The sequence below is a fragment of the Schistocerca serialis genome, chromosome 3, assembly GCF_023864345.2.
Source record: "Schistocerca serialis cubense isolate TAMUIC-IGC-003099 chromosome 3, iqSchSeri2.2, whole genome shotgun sequence".
NCBI lineage: Eukaryota > Metazoa > Arthropoda > Insecta > Orthoptera > Acrididae > Schistocerca > Schistocerca serialis.
The window spans coordinates 877,278,235-877,298,970 of NC_064640.1; the positions used below are offsets into that span (position 1 = coordinate 877,278,235).

At 38.6% G+C, this 20,736-nt stretch overlaps 1 protein-coding gene across 1 annotated transcript in view; it reads right to left on the reverse strand.

Moving 5' to 3' along the window:
- Positions 1-313: 313 nt before the first annotated feature.
- LOC126471069 (RNA-binding protein with serine-rich domain 1-like) overlaps positions 314-20,736 on the reverse strand; it is a 109,571-nt gene continuing 89,148 nt past the window's right edge. Inside the window, exons 8-9 of the mRNA XM_050099141.1 lie at positions 16,181-16,307; positions 314-2,747 (exon numbers count right to left, since the gene is read on the reverse strand). Coding sequence (XP_049955098.1) covers positions 2,609-2,747; positions 16,181-16,307 — 266 coding nt within the window. The 3' untranslated portion in view covers positions 314-2,608. The remainder of the gene's footprint in view (positions 2,748-16,180; positions 16,308-20,736) is intronic.

Genomic DNA, 20,736 nt, shown 5'->3' on the forward strand with positions numbered 1-20,736 from the left:
TCAGCCTGCAAGTGCAGATTGGTGAACAGGCCTGCCTGATAGCACCGGTATTTGCATAGAAGTACAAAACCTAAAATGAGCAACCCTGTGAGAAGCAAATGTTAAGCTTTAGAAAAAAATTTGTAATACACGAATAAATGCTTTGGGATAATATTCATGGGACTTGGCATGTAACATACTAACAGACTGCCTGTAAACTGAGAGTTACGTTGTACCCGGCATTCTGGTCTCTGGTGTCAGCTACAAAAACACTCTTATTCAAAAACACACAGTCAGTAGGTCATGGATGTTGGAAACAAGTACAACAAAAATGTAAGTGTCTTGGAAATTAATTTTCATTTCCACAGTGACAATAAGCTCACATACATTTACATATGTTGTTGTAGAAACAAAATATTAAAATGTTATTACTAATTGTAATACAAACAAAATTTTTGTATTTATGACAGACCTTGAAACATCACAAAATGCAATGGATTGGTCTTACACAACAAAGTGGGAAATAGAGGTGTGATGCTCTGTGTATGTACACTTTGAGAAGTGGGTATGGCATCTAAATAAAGAAACCCAAATTCTGCTTGACTGGCACTTTATCTTGAATCACTGCCTAGTACTGAATGGTTTGAAATGCATTCTGAGCAAGTGAAGGTTAAGTCTTTCACAGCTTGAATACATCTAACTTGCTGCAGTTCGTCAGTAAATACACACATTTTTTACACATTCCTTGCTACTTATCGAAACCTACAACTGAGCTTTATTCATTTAAACAAAATCCATTTTTTAAGTGAATGCATAAATTTTCTTCATTCCATTATATGACATAAAACTGAAACATAAACTGAACACCGAGCGAGGTGGCGCAGTGGTTAGACACTGGACTCGCATTCGGGAGGACGACGGTTCAATCCCGCGTCCGGCCATCTTGATTTAGGTTTTCCTAAATCACTCCAGGCAAATGCCGGGATGGTTCCTCTGAAAGGGCACGGCCGACTTCCTTCCCTAAACCGATGAGACCGATGACCACGCTGTCTGGTCTCCTTCCCCAAACAACCAACCAACCAACCATAAACTGAACTGCAGTATATTACCTATGTAGCATAAAGTATGAACTGTGCATTAATACAGTACTTCAAGTATCACATACAATTTGATAATTTGTTATTTTCCCTTTTTAGTATTAGCAAAATATTACAGTTTAGGGCAAATACATAACCACATTATGCCACAGCCCTCAAGTCAATGTGCATTGATCATACAGGTATCTGACATTTACTTTATTTTATTTGGATGGCACTATGCATTTAGGGCACATTAAACCACAATTTTCAGTCATGTGAGTTGCTTATGATACTCATTCTTTTGTCCCTTCCCTGAAAAGCAATTCTCGGAAAATTCCAGCACACACAGGAGGGATGAAAAGATTTATGTTTTCCATTTTTAGAATTTCATTTTCAGTTCTGGAAAAATAAGTTTACTGTAGGATTATCATCACACATTTCATTTAAATATAAATTAAAAACATCACAAACACAATCAAATTCAAAAAATAAATAAGACTGTAAGAAACACATTATTTCTACAGAACACTGGACATATTCATAACCCTACGGTTATAATCACATTCAGTAACTGGACACTGGTTTGACACGAACAACAATTATATAGCAAGTGGACACTGGTTTGACACGAACAACAATTGTACAGGCAGGTAACTTTAAATGACTCTTCATGCTTCCTCACATTTATTACTTTCTTTATATATGACAGTAATTTACAACCACTGAAACAATAAATTATCTGATTGTGCTGTTCACTCGAACAATCATGAAAATCCCACTAGTAAGATATTACCTACGTGCAAAAAGTTATAGCATAATTCCAATACATGGGCCTTAAAATAGATCTTCAATACACTTTGGTTTCCTAAAGGCAAGCCTTTCATCTCACTTCATTCACAAATTGGAATGAAAGCTGATGAAATTTGTACTATGTACCCATTTAACATGTACTAGATGGAGACTTTGAAATGGCAGCAAATGGAAACGAGCTAATGTGGGTGAAAATGTTCTAACATACACCAGTAACTTTTTGAACTGCATGCGCCATCCATTTCTGAAGTCTCACTCCAGATTCTACGAGAAATCAAACACTAATCGTGATTACATTATTCAGTCACAAATTGTACAGTCCTTATTCTAGCCAACCACTTCTCACGTTGATGTGATCTGAAATAGTTACCAACACAGGATCATTATCTGATAAGTTATCCATGCATTTTTAAACTTACTCTTCCTCTCAATGATAGAATCTCCTAACCTTTAAATGCTTTCCGAATTTTACTACCAACACTAATTTCTATTGCTCTAAAAATCATTTGCACCCACAAACTGGTTTCCACCAGAATAAGCTTTTTAGCCTCCTGTCATTGCTTCAGTTTCATGCAACAATCAATTTGGCGATTATGTTTTGGCCTGTTTCCTGTCATTCCCAGTTTTTGGCAAAAGCATCTCCTTGATAGTATTATTTTTTTCTCCTAAATACTGAAAGTGTCCCAACAATCTACACATGTAACACATTATGTACACCAAGAGTTTCTTTACAAACAAAATCAGTGTGAACTACTGGAGCTTGAATAACTGTACCGCCTGCGACGAATAGGTGTTCGAGAACGAGATCTGGAGCGGTAAGGTCGCCGACGAGGTGGACTTCTTCGGCGTGGCGGTGGAGGAGGTGAACGACGCCGATACCTGTGACACAGTGATACAATATAACTGTAGCTTTTGTTTTTATTTAGAATAAGTATAATATTAAAGCTCATATAGGGTAGATCAACACATGTTGTAAAAAGATCATCCATTATGGCCTCATTTAAAATTAGAAGGAAGAGGTGGAGAAAAAGAAGAAATTTTCTCAACATGGCATTGCTCACCAAGTACACTCTTGACTCAACAAGATTCGATTTTTTATCTAATCGAATGGAGGCAATGACATCTGCAGTGACTATTTCTTCCTACCGAATCAAATTTTCACGTTAAGGAACAGGAATAAACCATTTGGGACTAAATAAAATAAATAAATTTATGTAAAACAGATTTTAACCTCAATTGATGTATTTGCCCTGTTGTGAAAATGCAAATTCTGGTGTGTGTCTCTCTCTCCCAAAGAAACAACTGCTCTTTCAGACTATCTTATGATGAACCACAGTATAGTCCAGTTACGACTTATTCGCCAACATCATGCCTTGGGAAATCTAGAAAGCAACTCCTTTTTTTCTACTCAACAAACAAGTCTTTTACCATGGTACTGATGTTGTTTGGTTTCTGGGCAGTTAAAATGGATCCAAGTTTCACACATGGTTATGAATTTGCCCAAAATATTGCTAGGAATTGAAGTAAAACGTTACAAATCTTTGTTCTGAAATGTTGTTCTACATCCCAATTTAGGTTGGTCAATCACCAATAATGTGGCATCTGATAAGGACATGATTTTTCCACATCCATTCTTTTCATGAAGAAATCATTCACCTTACCTTTTTTTTACTTCTGTACTCACATTTAAACTGATTAAACCAGAAAAACAAGGTCAGTGAAATAAAAGTGGTCTGAGAAGAGTTTCCAATATTTTGTGGCAATGTAATCTAAATAGCACTATGAGAATTAGAAAACTACATGAAACGAGTACAAACTCCAGAAAAAATGCTTAAATAGAAGATACACTGCACAAAAGTCTAACAAAGTTACAACCACAATTAGCTGTGCCATGGGTATTGAAGAGATTGTTATGTCAAAACACCATCAAAAAGAATCTGCAGCTTTATCATTGCATGTTTTCTGTTGGTGCACAGCTTAAAGCTTCCAGACCAACCTGTGTGTGGCCATTTCTGACAAAAGTTACTGACTGTAATGGTATCAGGACATCTGGTTTGTCAGTTTACATTTCTTCACAAGATTTGGCTTAGACTGTTTGGGTACACTGATTCACAGTACAAGCAACATTCTGCCTCAGAAAATTATAATCAGACTGTTGAGCAGCAACTGCATACCAGTATTGTTAAGACTAGTGTTTGGTATACTATTTGTGTGCCAGCTGTGTTCTGACCACCCCTTAAATAGTCTCAATACCAGGTCTCAGTCCAACTGATTGTATTGATAAGTTAAAATATGTACCAGATTGGGATTCCAACCCAGATCCCTGCTTTTTACAGGTCGTGAGCTACCAATGACAACACCTGAACATGGTTTCAGGACTGACCAAAAGCTTCAACTTGTCACAAGCTCTTCCTCCTGAGGCAGCAGATAAACAAAACTTCCAGCAGATGCTCGTCTCACAGCACTGTTGGAGAGTTTCTGCAGAGTTTGGAAGAAACGGTGAGTGTAAAGAAGCAAGCTGGAACCATTCACTTGTTCTTCTTCCATTCCTAATAATAATAATAATAATAATAATAATAATAACAATAATGTATTTTTCCCTTTACTTCATCCCATTTTTTAATTTTGAATAACGCATATAAGATAATTACTTAAAACAGTTAATCTCTCATTGAAGTTGAAATCCATAGTGTTTTATTGTTCATAAGATGATTTCATGATAGCTGAAGGTATGAACCTGATTTACACAAAAATAATTTTTACGAGTAAATATTCTTAAATTGAAGATCCGTATGAATATATACAGAGAGCTAGAAAGTAACTATGAATGCAGCAATATACCTCATCTGAATGCCCTTCAGTTTCTGTTTTCAGTAAAAACCATTTTTTCTTCAAAAACTTTCTATGTCAAAAGTTGTTCATAGTTATTTTCATCTTCTAGACGGTCCCACTTTTAACAAGTGCAGTTTCCACCTAGTCTTGTAACCCTTATTTTTCTGATAACAAAAATGTCCACTTTCATTAGGAGACCTTGTGGGATCGATCTAGAAAATTACATATTATGGTCCATTTTTGGTGGTAACTGGGAATTCCCTTGGGAGTATACATAGTGTTCAACAAATAGTACATACAATTTTGTCAATTTTACAGTTACCCATTTCATAGTTAAGCCAGATTACTTCCTGCATCACAGCAACTCTATTTCAACTTCTTTTGCTAGCATTCTTGTAATAAAGTAAAACCTAATAGCAAATTTCTATAATTATTCATAAGCTCTTCTAAAAAGTAGGAGTGCTGGACAATTAACCAGGCGTTCCCTGTATAGTTATCAACACGCAAACAATAGAAAGTTAGTCCGCGAGTAAGGTTCATTTTGGTAATACCACTGTGCTGTGAATAGCTACATGAATTTTTCTTTGTGTTGTGTTTTTGTCAGGAGTTTATACAAAAAATATACTAGAAATATGCTGCTGCTATATACATTACCTTAGAAAAGCTTTTCACCAAAATAACACACGTGTCAATACAGGTGTAAAAGCATCAGGTTAATTGGTGCAATGTTGCATCCATCATTTCATACTTATTATTAACCAAAAATTACAGCAAGACACTGGACACTAAAAGTGCAGCTACCGAGGGAAAGCAATCAAAGGTGAAGCACACCACAGAAGCAGCTTGTGAAAAGCTGAATCAGCTTGGGAGGTGTGTCTGGATGGCGTAATTATTACCTTATAACAAAAGAATTAAATTTCTCAGTCTAATTTAGTTTTAATAGATACAGATGTAAAACTCTTGAAATGAAAATGACTGATATTAGCAGAAAACTTGTTTCTCTTCATCTTTCTTCAAGTTTATACTTACTCATGTTAATATTATTATTCTTTTTTTTAAATACAAAAACAGCATAAACTTTTTTAAGCTTGGACACATGCACTATGTCAACAGCGCAGCTCCCAGAAAGCAACTAAAAAATAATTACTGATTGTTGCTCATAGACACAAATGCACTCATCAGAGCATATGCAGAATATGTTGTGCAAGTTTTTGCAGATCCTTCTTTTTTAACATTACTGAAACACTGTCAGTGATGTACGTTTTCCTACGATCAGGCCCAGTTTAAGGCCCAAGCAATACACGCTGTTGCTTGGTGCATCAATCTGAGAGGGAGTCCAGAGGTGCCATAACATTATGATTTCTACACAGCATGTAATTAGTAGTGGCTGCTTGGTGCCCGTCATGTATAAACCATATGATTCATGCAGGGTCACTGAACGAAACCTAGAAAAGTTTATTGTGAATCAAGTCCTTGTAGGCAACAGGGAGAAAAAATGACCCACTTGTCAGTCAACAACAATTTCAACATCCTTACATTTCTGTTGATGTACGGGATGACTCAAAAGTCCGTTAACATTTGAAAATTGAATATGTCATGGAATAATGTAGGTAGGGAGGTAAAAATTGATGCACATGCTTGAAATGACACGGTGTTTTATTGAAATTTTAAAAAAAATGTGCACAAAATGACCAACAGATGGCACTTCATATGATACAAACGCAATAATTAGCATAACAATTGATTTTTAGCAAAGATGATGTTCCTTATAACAAATGCTCCACATGTTGACCACCATTCATCAACAGTACCTTTAGTTGAGGGACAATGTTGTGAACAGCATATCGACAGGTATGGTTAGTAACTGCCATCAAATATTCCCTTTCAGAATGAGGTCGGGTGATCACAGTAAGACTTCAGGTAAACCCACAGCCAATAATCGCACAGATTGAGTTCTGGGGACCTGGGAGGCCAGTATGATGGCAGTGGTGACTCAGCATGTGATCCTCAACAAAAGACGTGGGCAAGAGATCTTTCAACACATGTAGCGATATGGGGTGGAGTGCAATCCTGCATAAAAGTCGTAACTTCCCGCAGGTGTTTATAGGTCAGGCTAGGGATGATGTGATTCTGTAACGTACTGGCATACTACCTTGCACCCTCATGCTGACACTTTGGAAAGCACCACGCCACATTTCACCAAAGAAAGCAACATCTGTTGGCCAGTTTTTCCACTCTTTTTTGGTTTCAATAACATCCCATGTCATTTCAGACATTATTCCGTGAATTAGTGTGTTTTCAAATGTTAACGGACTTTTGAGTCACTCTATATAGCCTGAATTGAACCATGAGGATTTAACCTATGCACAAAATATTGTGGCAGAGCATGCATGTGTAGGAGCAAGCAAAGGGTATTCTGGGCATTTGTTACAAGTTTTCTTCAAGAACAAATAATTTTCAGACATACGTTTACATGGACTTCTCTTACAAGGAACTCAAAGAGTGCAAGGTTCCAAGTTCAGTCTCTAGTAAGGGTCATTTGAAAGTGTTGTGTTAACAATTATGACAGGAGAAATATTAGCTGCTAATGACTCACCACGTGCATCAGGAGGGTGTGACAGAAAATGAGTGTCCGGGAGATGCAGAGATCACCCTCCTATGGGACGTACGTATTACCATTTCATTTCACAAAATGGACATGTGAAACAGGTAAATTTTGTAGCTGATGCATTGAAGCTTTATTTTGGCACAACAAATTTTAGAAACACTTGTGTGTGAAACTAACCATTATCCTGCAGATTTTATTCAGAAACAGACTGATATCCAACAGTGTTCTAGGCTTTGTAACTTGGTAGATGTTGATGCAGATGACCTTTATGTTTTTTCTTGGCACTGCAGATGTTGATAGAAATTATTCAGAAGCCATCCATAAAAATCCCCCCCCATGAACCATGGACCTTGCCGTTGGTGGGGAGGCTTGCGTGCCTCAGCGATACAGATAGCCGTACCGTAGGTGCAACCACAACGGAGGGGTATCTGTTGAGAGGCCAGACAAACGTGTGGTTCCTGAAGAGGGGCAGCAGCCTTTTCAGTAGTTGCAAGGGCAACAGTCTGGATGATTGACTGATCTGGCCTTGTAACAATAACCAAAACGGCCTTGCTGTGCTGGTACTGCGAACGGCTGAAAGCAAGGGGAAACTACAGCCGTAATTTTTCCCGAGGGCATGCAGCTTTACTGTATGATTACATGATGATGGCGTCCTCTTGGGTAAAATATTCCGGAGGTAAAATAGTCCCCCATTCGGATCTCCGGGCGGGGACTACTCAAGAGGATGTCGTTATCAGGAAAAAGAAAACTGGCGTTCTACGGATCGGAGCGTGGAATGTCAGATCCCTTAATCGGGCAGGTAGGTTAGAAAATTTAAAAAGGGAAATGGATAGGTTGAAGTTAGATATAGTGGGAATTAGTGAAGTTCGGTGGCAGGAGGAACAAGACTTCTGGTCAGGTGACTACAGGGTTATAAACACAAAATCAAATAGGGGTAATGCAGGAGTAGGTTTAATAATGAATAGGAAAATAGGAATGCGGGTAAGCTACTACAAACAGCATAGTGAACGCATTATTGGGGCCAAGATAGATACGAAGCCCATGCCTACTACAGTAGTACAAGTTTATATGCCAACTAGCTCTGCAGATGACGAAGAAATTGAAGAAATGTATGATGAAATAAAAGAAATTATACAGATTGTGAAGGGAGACGAAAATTTAATAGTCATGGGTGACTGGAATTCGAGTGTAGGAAATGGGAGAGAAGGAAACATAGTAGGTGAATATGGATTGGGGGACAGAAATGAAAGAGGAAGCCGCCTGGTCGAATTTTGCACAGAGCACAACATAATCATAACTAACACTTGGTTTAAGAATCATGAAAGAAGGTTGTATACATGGAAGAACCCTGGATATACTAAAAGGTATCAGATAGATTATATAATGGTAAGACAGAGATTTAGGAACCAGGTTTTAAATTGTAAGACATTTCCAGGGGCAGATGTGGACTCTGACCACAATCTATTGGTTATGACCTGTAGATTAAAACTGAAGAAACTGCAAAAAGGTGGGAATTTAAGGAGATGGGACCTGGATAAACTAAAAGAACCAGAGGTTGTACAGAGATTCAGGGAGAGCATAAGGGAGCAATTGACAGGGATGGGGGAAATAAATACAGTAGAAGAAGAATGGGTAGCTTTGAGGGATGAAGTAGTGAAGGCAGCAGAGGATCAAGTAGGTAAAAAGACGAGGGCTAGTAGAAATCCTTGGGTAACAGAAGAAATATTGAATTTACTTGATGAAAGGAGAAAATATAAAAATGCAGTAAGTGAAACAGGCAAAAAGGAATACAAACGTCTCAAAAATGAGATCGACAGGAAGTGCAAAATTGCTAAGCAGGGATGGCTAGAGGACAAATGTAAGGATGTAGAGGCCTATCTCACTAGGGGTAAGATAGATACCGCCTATAGGAAAATTAAAGAGACCTTTGGAGATAAGAGAACGACTTGTATGAATATCAAGAGCTCAGATGGAAACCCAGTTCTAAGCAAAGAAGGGAAAGCAGAAAGGTGGAAGGAGTATATAGAGGGTCTATACAAGGGCGATGTACTTGAGGACAATATTATGGAAATGGAAGAGGATGTAGATGAAGATGAAATGGGAGATATGATACTGCGTGAAGAGTTTGACAGAGCACTGAAAGACCTGAGTCGAAACAAGGCCCCCGGAGTAGACAATATTCCATTGGAACTACTGACGGCCGTGGGAGAGCCAGTCCTGACAAAACTCTACCATCTGGTGAGCAAGATGTATGAAACAGGCGAAATACCCTCAGACTTCAAGAAGAATATAATAATTCCAATCCCAAAGAAAGCAGGTGTTGACAGATGTGAAAATTACCGAACTATCAGCTTAATAAGTCACAGCTGCAAAATACTAACACGAATTCTTTACAGACGAATGGAAAAACTAGTAGAAGCCAACCTCGGGGAAGATCAGTTTGGATTCCGTAGAAACACTGGAACACGTGAGGCAATACTGACCTTACGACTTATCTTAGAAGAAAGATTAAGGAAAGGCAAACCTACGTTTCTAGCATTTGTAGACTTAGAGAAAGCTTTTGACAATGTTGACTGGAATACTCTCTTTAAAATTCTAAAGGTGGCAGGGGTAAAATACAGGGAGCGAAAGGCTATTTACAATTTGTACAGAAACCAGATGGCAGTTATAAGAGTCGAGGGACATGAAAGGGAAGCAGTGGTTGGGAAGGGAGTAAGACAGGGTTGTAGCCTCTCCCCGATGTTGTTCAATCTGTATATTGAGCAAGCAGTAAAGGAAACAAAAGAAAAATTCGGAGTAGCTATTAAAATTCATGGAGAAGAAATAAAAACTTTGAGGTTCGCCGATGACATTGTAATTCTGTCAGAGACAGCAAAGGACTTGGAAGAGCAGTTGAATGGAATGGACAGTGTCTTGAAAGGAGGATATAAGATGAACATCAACAAAAGCAAAACAAGGATAATGGAATGTAGTCTAATTAAGTCGGGTGATGCTGAGGGAATTAGATTAGGAAATGAGGCACTTAAAGTAGTAAAGGAGTTTTGCTATTTGGGGAGCAAAATAACTGATGATGGTCGAAGTAGAGAGGATATAAAATGTAGGCTGGCAATGGCAAGGAAAGCGTTTCTGAAGAAGAGAAATTTGTTAACATCCAGTATTGATTTAAGTGTCAGGAAGTCATTTCTGAAAGTATTCGTATGGAGTGTAGCCATGTATGGAAGTGAAACATGGACGATAAATAGTTTGGACAAGAAGAGAATAGAAGCTTTTGAAATGTGGTGCTACAGAAGAATGCTGAAGATTAGATGGGTAGATCACATAACTAATGAGGAAGTATTGAATAGGATTGGGGAGAAGAGAAGTTTGTGGCACAACTCGACCAGAAGAAGGGATCGGTTGGTAGGACATGTTCTGAGGCATCAAGGGATCACCAATTTAGTATTGGAGGGCAGCGTGGAGGGTAAAAATCGTAGAGGGAGACCAAGAGATGAATACACTAAGCAGATTCAGAAGGATGTAGGTTGCAGTAGGTACTGGGAGATGAAAAAGCTTGCACAGGATAGAGTAGCATGGAGAGCTGCATCAAACCAGTCTCAGGACTGAAGACCACAACAACAACATCCATAAAAATATTATTTTAGCATGCATCCACTTTTTAACATGCCACTTTTCACCGGGCTATGCACTAAGACAAATCTGAACTACTTTGTATTTTCCTTCATTTTGTAATGAGGAACTGCATGCATTTGAGGGAAACAAAAGATTGTTCAAGTTGGCTTAATCATTCAGCACTTGAACAATACATTTAAAAATTCATTCGGCATGGGAGAAATCATGTCTGTGGATGAACCTAGAGATCTGTGAATCATCCACAGGATATTTGTGGCAATTTGTTATTTATACAGCAGTTCCACAGAGATGGAAACAAAATTTCTTTCTGTAGTTACCCTGAAAACAAGTCAGGTTGAAATAAAACTTCTTGACATAATTGATGGTTACAACGTCTATGTCTTAAGGACATTTTATTGTGAAGGTTCAGATACTGAATAAACACAGACATTGTAACCATCAATGATGTATCCATGACTCAATGGGCTAAAATGATGATACAATATTTGTCTCCCACTGCAGGAATCACAAATTGTGTGAGCATAAGCGTTGTGTCTATGTGACATACGTAAGTTTGGATTGGTCATGAAATTGGGCTTGAATAGCTGAAGTGGTTAAGGCGACCCCTGGCGTACAGCAGGAAATCTGGATCCAGCACAAATTTTCATGTGTTGCAAACAGCTGACATCAGTGATAGTCGCAGAATATGAATCTGTTTCATAATAAAACTTGTCAAGCCTCTTTTCAACTTAGGCCATATGCTCTGGATGGGCAATTACTACAACAGCATGCAATTGTGTCACTTTATGAAGAAAGAGGTATAAATGTAGCTGACACACTTCGACTGAGTAGTAAGAATGTACCTGGTGTCTTGAAAAATGCAATACTCGATAAAGTTGAACGCATGGGGAGTTCCTATTGACCTGACAGCAAGAGAGATCTTTGCTTTAGAATTTCTTGCTCGCATGGAAGTGGACAATGATTGGCCGTGGAAGATTTTGTGGACAGACAAAGCCCACTTCCATCAGACAGGATAAGTCAATACACAGAATTGTGGAATATGGCAACGAAAAATCCACACGCAAATCAACCAGTAGCACTTCATCCTGACAAGGTCACAGTGTGGTGCGGGTTTACAGCATCATTTATTATAGGGCCAAATTTTTTCGAAGAGAGACGTGCTTCCGGTCCTGTTACGTGTACCATCACTGGTAAGCACAATGAGTGTCTTTTGCGCAACCACGTCATTCGAGCTCTCCAACAGTGCGGAAGTGTGGAGGGGATCATTTTTATGCAAGATGGCGCACTTCCACACATTGCAAATCCAGTTAAGCAGTTGCTAAAGCACCATTTCGGAAATGCTAGAATTATCAGCCACCATTTCCCTACAGCCTGGCCGTCCCGATGATCACCTGATCTTAATTTGTGTGGGGTTGGGTTGTTTGGGAAAGGAGACCAGATAGCGAGGTCATCGGTCTCATCGGATTAGGGAAGGACGGGAAAGGAAGTCGGCCGTGCCCATTGAAAGGAACCATCCCGGCATTTGCCTGGAGCGATTTAGGGAAATCACGGAAAACCTAAATCAGGATGACCGGACGCGGAATTGAACCGTCGTCCTCCCGAATGCGAGTCCAGTGTCTAACCACTGCGCCACCTCGCTCGGTTTAATTTGTGTGACTTCTGGCTGTGGGGCTATCAGAAAGATGTTGTGTTCAGTATTCTGATTGCAAACTTAGCTGCATTGAAGGCACACTATACACAACACAGTCTGAACATGACCCCGGAAACACTTCGATCATGTTGTTTCTCGATTTCACCTTGTTGCAGAAAACGGTGGACAGCATATCGAACATGATTTGCACCAGTCACATGGAAATTAATAATCCAATTTGAGTTTGATTAATATTTCTTATGCGGTTTTTGGCCTCAGGACAATTAAAAACCAACGTCAGTGATGCTTTTTATGCAGTTTTTGGTCTTAGGACAATTAAAAACTGATTTTTCCCATCCGATGTGATATGACCTTGCCATGGTGGATGTGCTTTCGTAACTAAGGCCACATCCTACAAGTGACAGAAACGACCAACAGCGCGCGACAGCTTCAGGCAACAAAACACAACAACAGGTATAGTTACGGAAGTGTCCTACGTGAGCGACATCTATGTCACTGCCTGTCTCCCGCTGCAACTGGCGACATTTGAATTCAAACGTAATTGAACCTTGTTGCTGTAGCACATGTGACTGAGAGCGACAGCCACGGGTCTTCTCGGCAAAGCAATGGAGCGGATGCGACGGCAGCTATGAAATACTTATCATCCGATTTGAAGAAAACAAATTTGAATCTTCCGCATCTTATAGCTTGATATCTTTAAACAATAAAGGGGTGAATTTATTTTCAAATTTGCAGAGGTAAAATCACATTGCGTAGACTTTCTGTATAGTTCATTTAAGGCCATACATTATTGCATATGAAATGTAACTAATACATCTAAATTGTATTTAAAGCTGAGACCAGAATGACATCTCTTTTCATTCTTGAGACATTGGTTGTTGTATCGACAGACCTTTCCTGCACTTCAGGAATCAAGTGGTAGTAAAAATCGTTGCATCTCATAAATGGTTCAAGATACCGAAACAACGATTTTTGAAGATGACAGCATGCAGAAAGGACTATTTTATCATATGATTAACACTTGATACATTTTTGTAAATGCGTGAGTAGAGCAAAAACAAGACTCTTCATAAATTACACCATGAGGTTTTGTCCAAATTTTCATAGCCAAACAAAGGGAGAGAAACAGGTAAACGAGGTACCAAAGTGACCAGTGTGAGGCCTAGTTTTGCATGAAAATATTTAACTGCTTGAAAGTAATCAGGGTAATTAACGAAAGCTTAATTAATGAGTTGAGGAAGAATTGAAATATTTCTCGAAAAGCTGCTGCCAAGCTATGTAAATGAAGTGTCAAAAATTTCATCTGTTCAAGGCAATTAAAAAGATACATTGGTGCGGTATTTAAATGTCAAAAAGGCTTCCTTCGAATCAAGTACATTAGGAAAGCAAACAAGGTGTCAGTAAGATCATGCCTTCTGGGGAAAAAAAAAAGAAAAAAAAAGAAAAAAAAACCATTTTATGAAATGATTTGTGAAAAAGAAATAAGTAGATAAGAGAAACATTATTTGTGTCTTTGAATGATGCTCAAAATCATGAACAGAAAATGACGTGTACCAAATGTTTCCATAATATTTTTCATTTCATACTTTTAGACAAATCATTACACCAAACGTCTGCCTTTCTTTTCTAAAATTTTGTATGCCTTACTTTTACAGACTATTTAGATTAATTGAAACGCTTGGCCTTAATACTGACTGCTGATGAATTAGAGTTCGCAACATCAAATATCTGTAAAATTTCATGGTTCATTGAATTTATTAAGAATTTAATTTGTGTGATATACTGGGATAGGTGTGTAAACACTTAAAGTTCTTTGGCAAGACCTCAAAAATATACTTAGCAATGCAGTGCAAACAGTATCCATAAAACTTAGTATACAGAATTGTAACTGTGTCAGTTAAAATGTATGTAGAACCCAGGATCGAACCGAGGAACCTTTTGGAGCACGTCATCTCCAACTGCGATGCTACCGCTACACCACACCTACACATTATTTTCGATTGTCAATTTGTGTATCTATGTGTATATGTAGGGTAGTTAGTCAAGTAGTCAGTCATTCTTCTGCATTTATTGGCTGATCATGTAAAAAACATTCATATTTAATTTATTGATGAGGTAAGTCAAATGCTCCTCTGCTCATTCATGTGTATTCGAAGAATTTGTCTGGTGATCTTCATAGTTGATGATATTTGCGAAATTCTCCATGGAGATTCCTCCCTTTGTAAATTTCATGAACAGCATTTTCGCTTTATTTTCTTAAGTAAACCTAATTTTGTAGCCTTACTCTCCAGCTACAGTATTCCACAGTTTGGGGGTGCCGTTTTATAGAAACAGCTGGTAGGCTTTAAGCAGCCAGCACGCAGGACACCCAAGCTTTTCACCCGGTGCTGCTGCTTGTCACTGGAGTGTCGCGCATCCAGAAGTTGCTCGCTGTTGGTCGCTTCTGACGCTCGTGTAGGACACGGCCTAACAGTATAACACCTGTACACCCATGCACACTGAGTAATACAGCTTGTTTAACGTCAAACATACACCTTAGGCATTGTTGTACGATTCATTTGTCATTTGTAGTCAACCACTATTAAACTATGATGCTTGCAGCACCATCTATTGCTACATTTTGTAACTATTTATTTTTCTTCTGCCATATGTTTTCCCCCTTCTCCAATGATATTCTGTTGCAATCTGATGTCATTCTACCAGTGGTGTTGCAGTTTGAAAGTTTAACTTTAATTATAATCACCCTGTATACAAATGTGTGAAATATGTCAAATATATTGCAAAGCGTTTGATGTGTGTATGTGGGCAAAAAGTCACAAGAGAAATGATGAAATACGTTTAGGGTTACAAACTTTGATACTTTCTGTGCAAGTCTAAGGTTAAATTGTGGATAGTGTAGGCTATTTTCATTCCTAGTGTTATACTTATGAATGCTACTATTAGTTTCAAACCATACCTGATTCTTCACAACAAGCATAAGAAAGTCAATGTCTTATGAAACTGTCATTTGTACGCCTAATTTTTTAATAGTTGCTTGGACACCCGGTGATGCCCTTACAACACATTTCTGTGCAGTGATTACTTTCTGCACATGTGTGAAATTGTCCCAAAAAATTATTCCATATGACAATGAATGGAATTATGCATAGCAAGCTAATTATCTAACACTTTGATCACATAAATCAGCAATTAAACACAGAGAAAATGTTGACGAAGATCTATAAATTATAGACTATAATAAATGACTTCTATTCAAGTTCTGATCCATATACACACACCCAAAAACTTTGAACAGTCAGTTTTATATATTTCCTTTTCCTCATGCAATATTGTTATTGTTGATTATATATAGTGAGAAGGGTTGAATAAAGAAATCAATACGCAAAGGGGAAAAAGAAAATGAACAGAAAGGGAAAGAGTTGTTTTTTCATGGAAATATTCCATTACATCAGAACCTACAGCTGTGATTTCTGGCACTTGTATAAAACATTAATTGTAAATACTGAATCTCTACATACAATAACACTTCCAGAGAACAATTACAACATTTCAGTAGTTGTTATATACATTACGTCACTGTTCAATGTTCACCTTGGTGGTGTACGAGGCCAACGATGCACAGGTCTGCGGGGAGGAGGACTGCGACGAGGTGGAGGTGGTCTTGGTTTGGGTGGCATCAGCACCAGAGCAGCAGTGATCTCCTGGCCATCTATCTGACCTGTAAATTTTAAAATATAATCCCAAGATGAATTACATAATTTACAAACAAGCACAGAAATGTTATTGATCTGATAACAATCTATGTTTTAAATAGAATTCAGAATGAAAAATGATGAAATAGAGTAGCAGAAATTGAAGCATTATACACAGCAACAATTGCTACAGATGGTTACTGCAATGATAACGATGGAGGAGGAGGAGGAGGAGGAGGAGGAGGAAGAGGACAATAGATATAAGTGAGATGGGACAAAAAAAAAAAAAAAATCACCAAAGAAAAAATGGAGAAGACAAGAAAAGAAAACAGAAACAGAAAAGATGATGAAGACAACAACCGTTCATCTCCATCACCACCATCATCAGCTTCTTCTGCTGCACACAGAGTGCTGCGTTATCACCTTTTGGACAGCAAGCATGTTTGTGATACAGCAATACCAGCTCTTGAGGCATCTGTTCTAATTAGCAGCATAACTTGCAGTAGCTGCACCTGCAAGTCTGGGCCGTACAGTTAGTTGTTCTGCTTGGATCTAAACATCACCTAGCTTTTTACTTGAATATTCTACTTCCTTTTGTCTTTGCAAGAGCTACGTTCACATTTAGTTTTCAAAAGTACACATGGCTATGGCTTGTGACCAGCTGCGGTATCTTGCTGGAGGAGTTAGCTGCTATCTGGAAGCTGAGTTGGCAACTACCTACCAGCTTAATAAGCCCAATGTGAATTGTACTGGTGATGGAGTGGTAGGACTAGCCCTCTCTCGGCATGCCAGTTATTTCTGTTATCAGTTTAGTCTGCAAGAGAACCCCAATTTAACAAGCAGTTGTCTGAAACTTCCTGACAAATTAAAACTCTGTGCTGGACCGAGACTCGAACTCAGGACATGTACTGGCAGAATTGAAGCTGTGAGGACGCGTCATGAGTCATGCTTGGGTAGCTCAGTTGGTAGAGCACTTGTCCGCAAAAGGCAAAGGTCTGAGTTCGATTCTCAGTCTGGCACACAGTTTTAATCTGTCAGGAAGTTTCATATCAGTGCACACTCCACTGCAGAGTGAAAATCTGATTCTTCAAGCAGTTATTTGATGGTGAATGGTGGACTGTGCCAGATCCATGACCATTTCATGGGGAATATTATAAGTGGTAAATAGCTAAAAGAACAGCCTTGTATTTATAATAAAAAATTTCAGGGACTGCCTTCAGTTGAAGGGTCAGAGGAAAAAAAAATCAGGTAAGTCACTTTTTTTTTAAATTGAGTTATTGCTACAGTTCAATTCAGACTAATTATACACTGCTGTTGCGAGGGAAAACAACCTCACATGTTCAGAGATATTAGCATTCAATGTTTTGCTGTAAGGGAAAAGAACCAGGTGAGTCAATTTTTCAGGGGAAAGAAGCAGGCAAGTCAGTTGTGACTCATCCGGCCACAGCAGCGTAGAGCAAACAATTCTTATGTAAAATCTCTCCCATCATCCCCCCTCCCAGTCAATTGGAGGCACAGAAAAAAACAAAAAGGTGGCTACTTGCATAGTTTGCAAAAAATGGAGTCCTGCCAAATATAGCAACCAATGCCATTTACTTTAAGCACCAACATTTGATATATTTGTTCAATAGCCATGTTCTTTTTCACTTCACCACTTGTGCCTTGAATGAGGACACTGAAGAGCTCATACAGGGTGTCATAGGAAGACTGGTCAATATTCAGGGATATGGCAGGAACAATCATTTGAAGTAAAAAGGTCTAGTAAATATGGGCTCTAAAATGCATACTTTAAGGGCTATAAGAACTTGTTCAGTAGAAGAGATTTGTTTTACAATAGCAAAGATGAACAGGTGCTAAATGGCTCTTAAGATATGCCTTTTACAGCTCATGCTTATTGCACTTTCTTGGTGTGAATGTCGTCAGATCCGTGAGTATAGACAATTTCTCCTGGGACATCCTGTATACTTAGTAATTCTGCTGGATGGTCAAAATAAAAATTTCATAATGTTTCCATCCATTCGTTATGTAACTGTCAATAAAATTAATGGCCTGAAGAAGATGACAATTACATCCCCTGTGTGTGGCCCTGGAAACACCTCAAGATTTCTAAGAACAGATAGAAGAATCGAGATGTAAGCCATCTCCTTTGACTGTGGTCATTGTTAATCAAGAAAAGGAAAACACTGTTTGACTCCAAGTTTGGTGCAAAATGCCCTTTCAAAACACATCCTACTACCATAATATCATCTTAATCCAGCCACTGTAAGAATGCTGAAATTTCAAACAACTTATTACAGAAAAATGCAAAATGACATCATAGGGACACTATGACAATGTCAACCAGCAGACAGGCTGTCTGAACTGCCCATATCTCTTTATAATGGTATGTAACTGCAGAATTCCTTACTTACCTATTCTACATCAGCTCTGCAGTTATCTTCTGTTCGAAGTAATCTAATGTCAACAATTCTGATCTTTTTTCCAGATCTCCTTCCAATTTCCAACCTAAAATGTAAAGATTTGCAAAACCTGATGAAGTTTTGCCATCCTGGTGCTATGGAATTCTTCAGTCATCTGCTCCACAGCTACTTATAGGTGATGTGAGTACTATCGCTGCTTTATCACAAGCAAGAATTTCTTTACTCATGATTATTATGGAATTATTGCTTGGTTTACCTGTTTCTTTCCTCCTACAGAGTGACATTGACTGCATTTTGAGAAATTACTTCATTCTAGGAACACTCCAAATGCCAGTAACCCTATTTCCACATTTGATGCCCCCAGGATGTTTAATGTAGGAAACAAAAGTGCCACAAGTTCTTATACAATGATGTAATCACAGTTCAAACATTAAAATTGCCTTTTCTCAAGTTTCATAAAAATTGACTTCCCTGGTTCCTTCAGTGGCCCTTCCATTGGTAATGAGACAGACCTAGCAGGCCTTGCCTCTAAAGGTGCAATACTGAGTACCGCACAATAAATTTGTCTGACTGAGATTGGTATTGACGATTTGCACAATATAATGAAAACGACTGCAGAGCTTTAAAAATATTTATAGAGGGTGCTCTAAAATTCCCATCACAAACTTCTAGGACTTGTAGAGGGAACTAAGGAGATAATATTTTAAATTGGAAACCACATCCAGAAACGTACCATTTCCACACTACGACTATTTGGAAATGTGTTGGTAACGCGGCCACTTTTACAAGTAATTCATTAGTTATGGCCCAGAACATCACTTGTTTTATAATTTCACTCACTGATAATCAAAGAAACAAAAAGGAAACTTAATCAGTTTTCGCAAGCACTATTGTTTACAGCTAAAATTTTTTGGGCATTTTCAAAGGAGAGTTAGCACTCTGATCCACAACGAGGTAGGTTCAATGTGGCAATCACTAAGTTCAATGCACACATTGTATCCATGAATGATAATCTGGTACACACCATCTATCACACCTGGTGTCTGCACAATCTGTCCTGCAGTGACCACAAACTCATGCCACCAGATCTTCTTCTGTCTCTACAGGAGTCTTATAAACCAAACTTTCCATTCAACCCCACAGGAAAAAGTCCAGTGGAGTCAAATCCAGTGATCATGGAGGCTATGCAACTGGGCCACATCAGCCTATCCATCTTTGTCTGAATCGTTGGTTCAGATGTTTCTGAACACGATGTGAAATGCGAGTGGATGCACTGTCATGCTGAAACCACCTGTCTTGACAGACATTCAATAGCACAAAATCCAACAAAATGCTCAGTACTTGTTGTAGGAAGGCCAAGTAGATGTTACCCATAAGCTTAGGTCGAAGCATGTACGGTCCATTACCTAACGATACAGAATACGTGCCTACACAATGATACCAAATCTGTGTGGTAATCAATGGACATGAATGGCATGTGGGTTTTCATCTGCCTAGACCTGGCTGTTTCCAGACTTTAGAACACAATCCCTAGTAAATTTACATTCATGTGTGAAGAGAATGTGTCAAGGAAATACTACAGGCTCATTGAAGCAGCAGCGCAGAAACTGCATACAAAACTCAACACGTGGTGCAAAATCGGATGGCATTAGTGACTGTACCTTTTGGAGGTGGTATGGATGTAATTTTTGCTCATGCAGAACATACCAAATGGTGCTGGGACCAACATCAACTGCACATGTAATTGTTCATGTATCATTGATGCGTTCTCTTCTACTTAATGCAGTACGGCCTCTTCCAATTCAGATGTGGGGGCATCTGCTTGGAGCACCACAGTCACAATTGCTGACAGTGAAGGTATCCCATTCTCAAAGCTGTTGTGTAATTTTGGTGAAAAGAGTACGCAGCAGAGTTTGATGTTGTGGATAATGATCTTGATAAAGGTGACGAGTAGCTCTTCCAATACCATTAGCTTCACCGTATCAAGGGATCATGTTGGTGTAGTGTGCAAATGTGTATTCAACCATGTTGCACT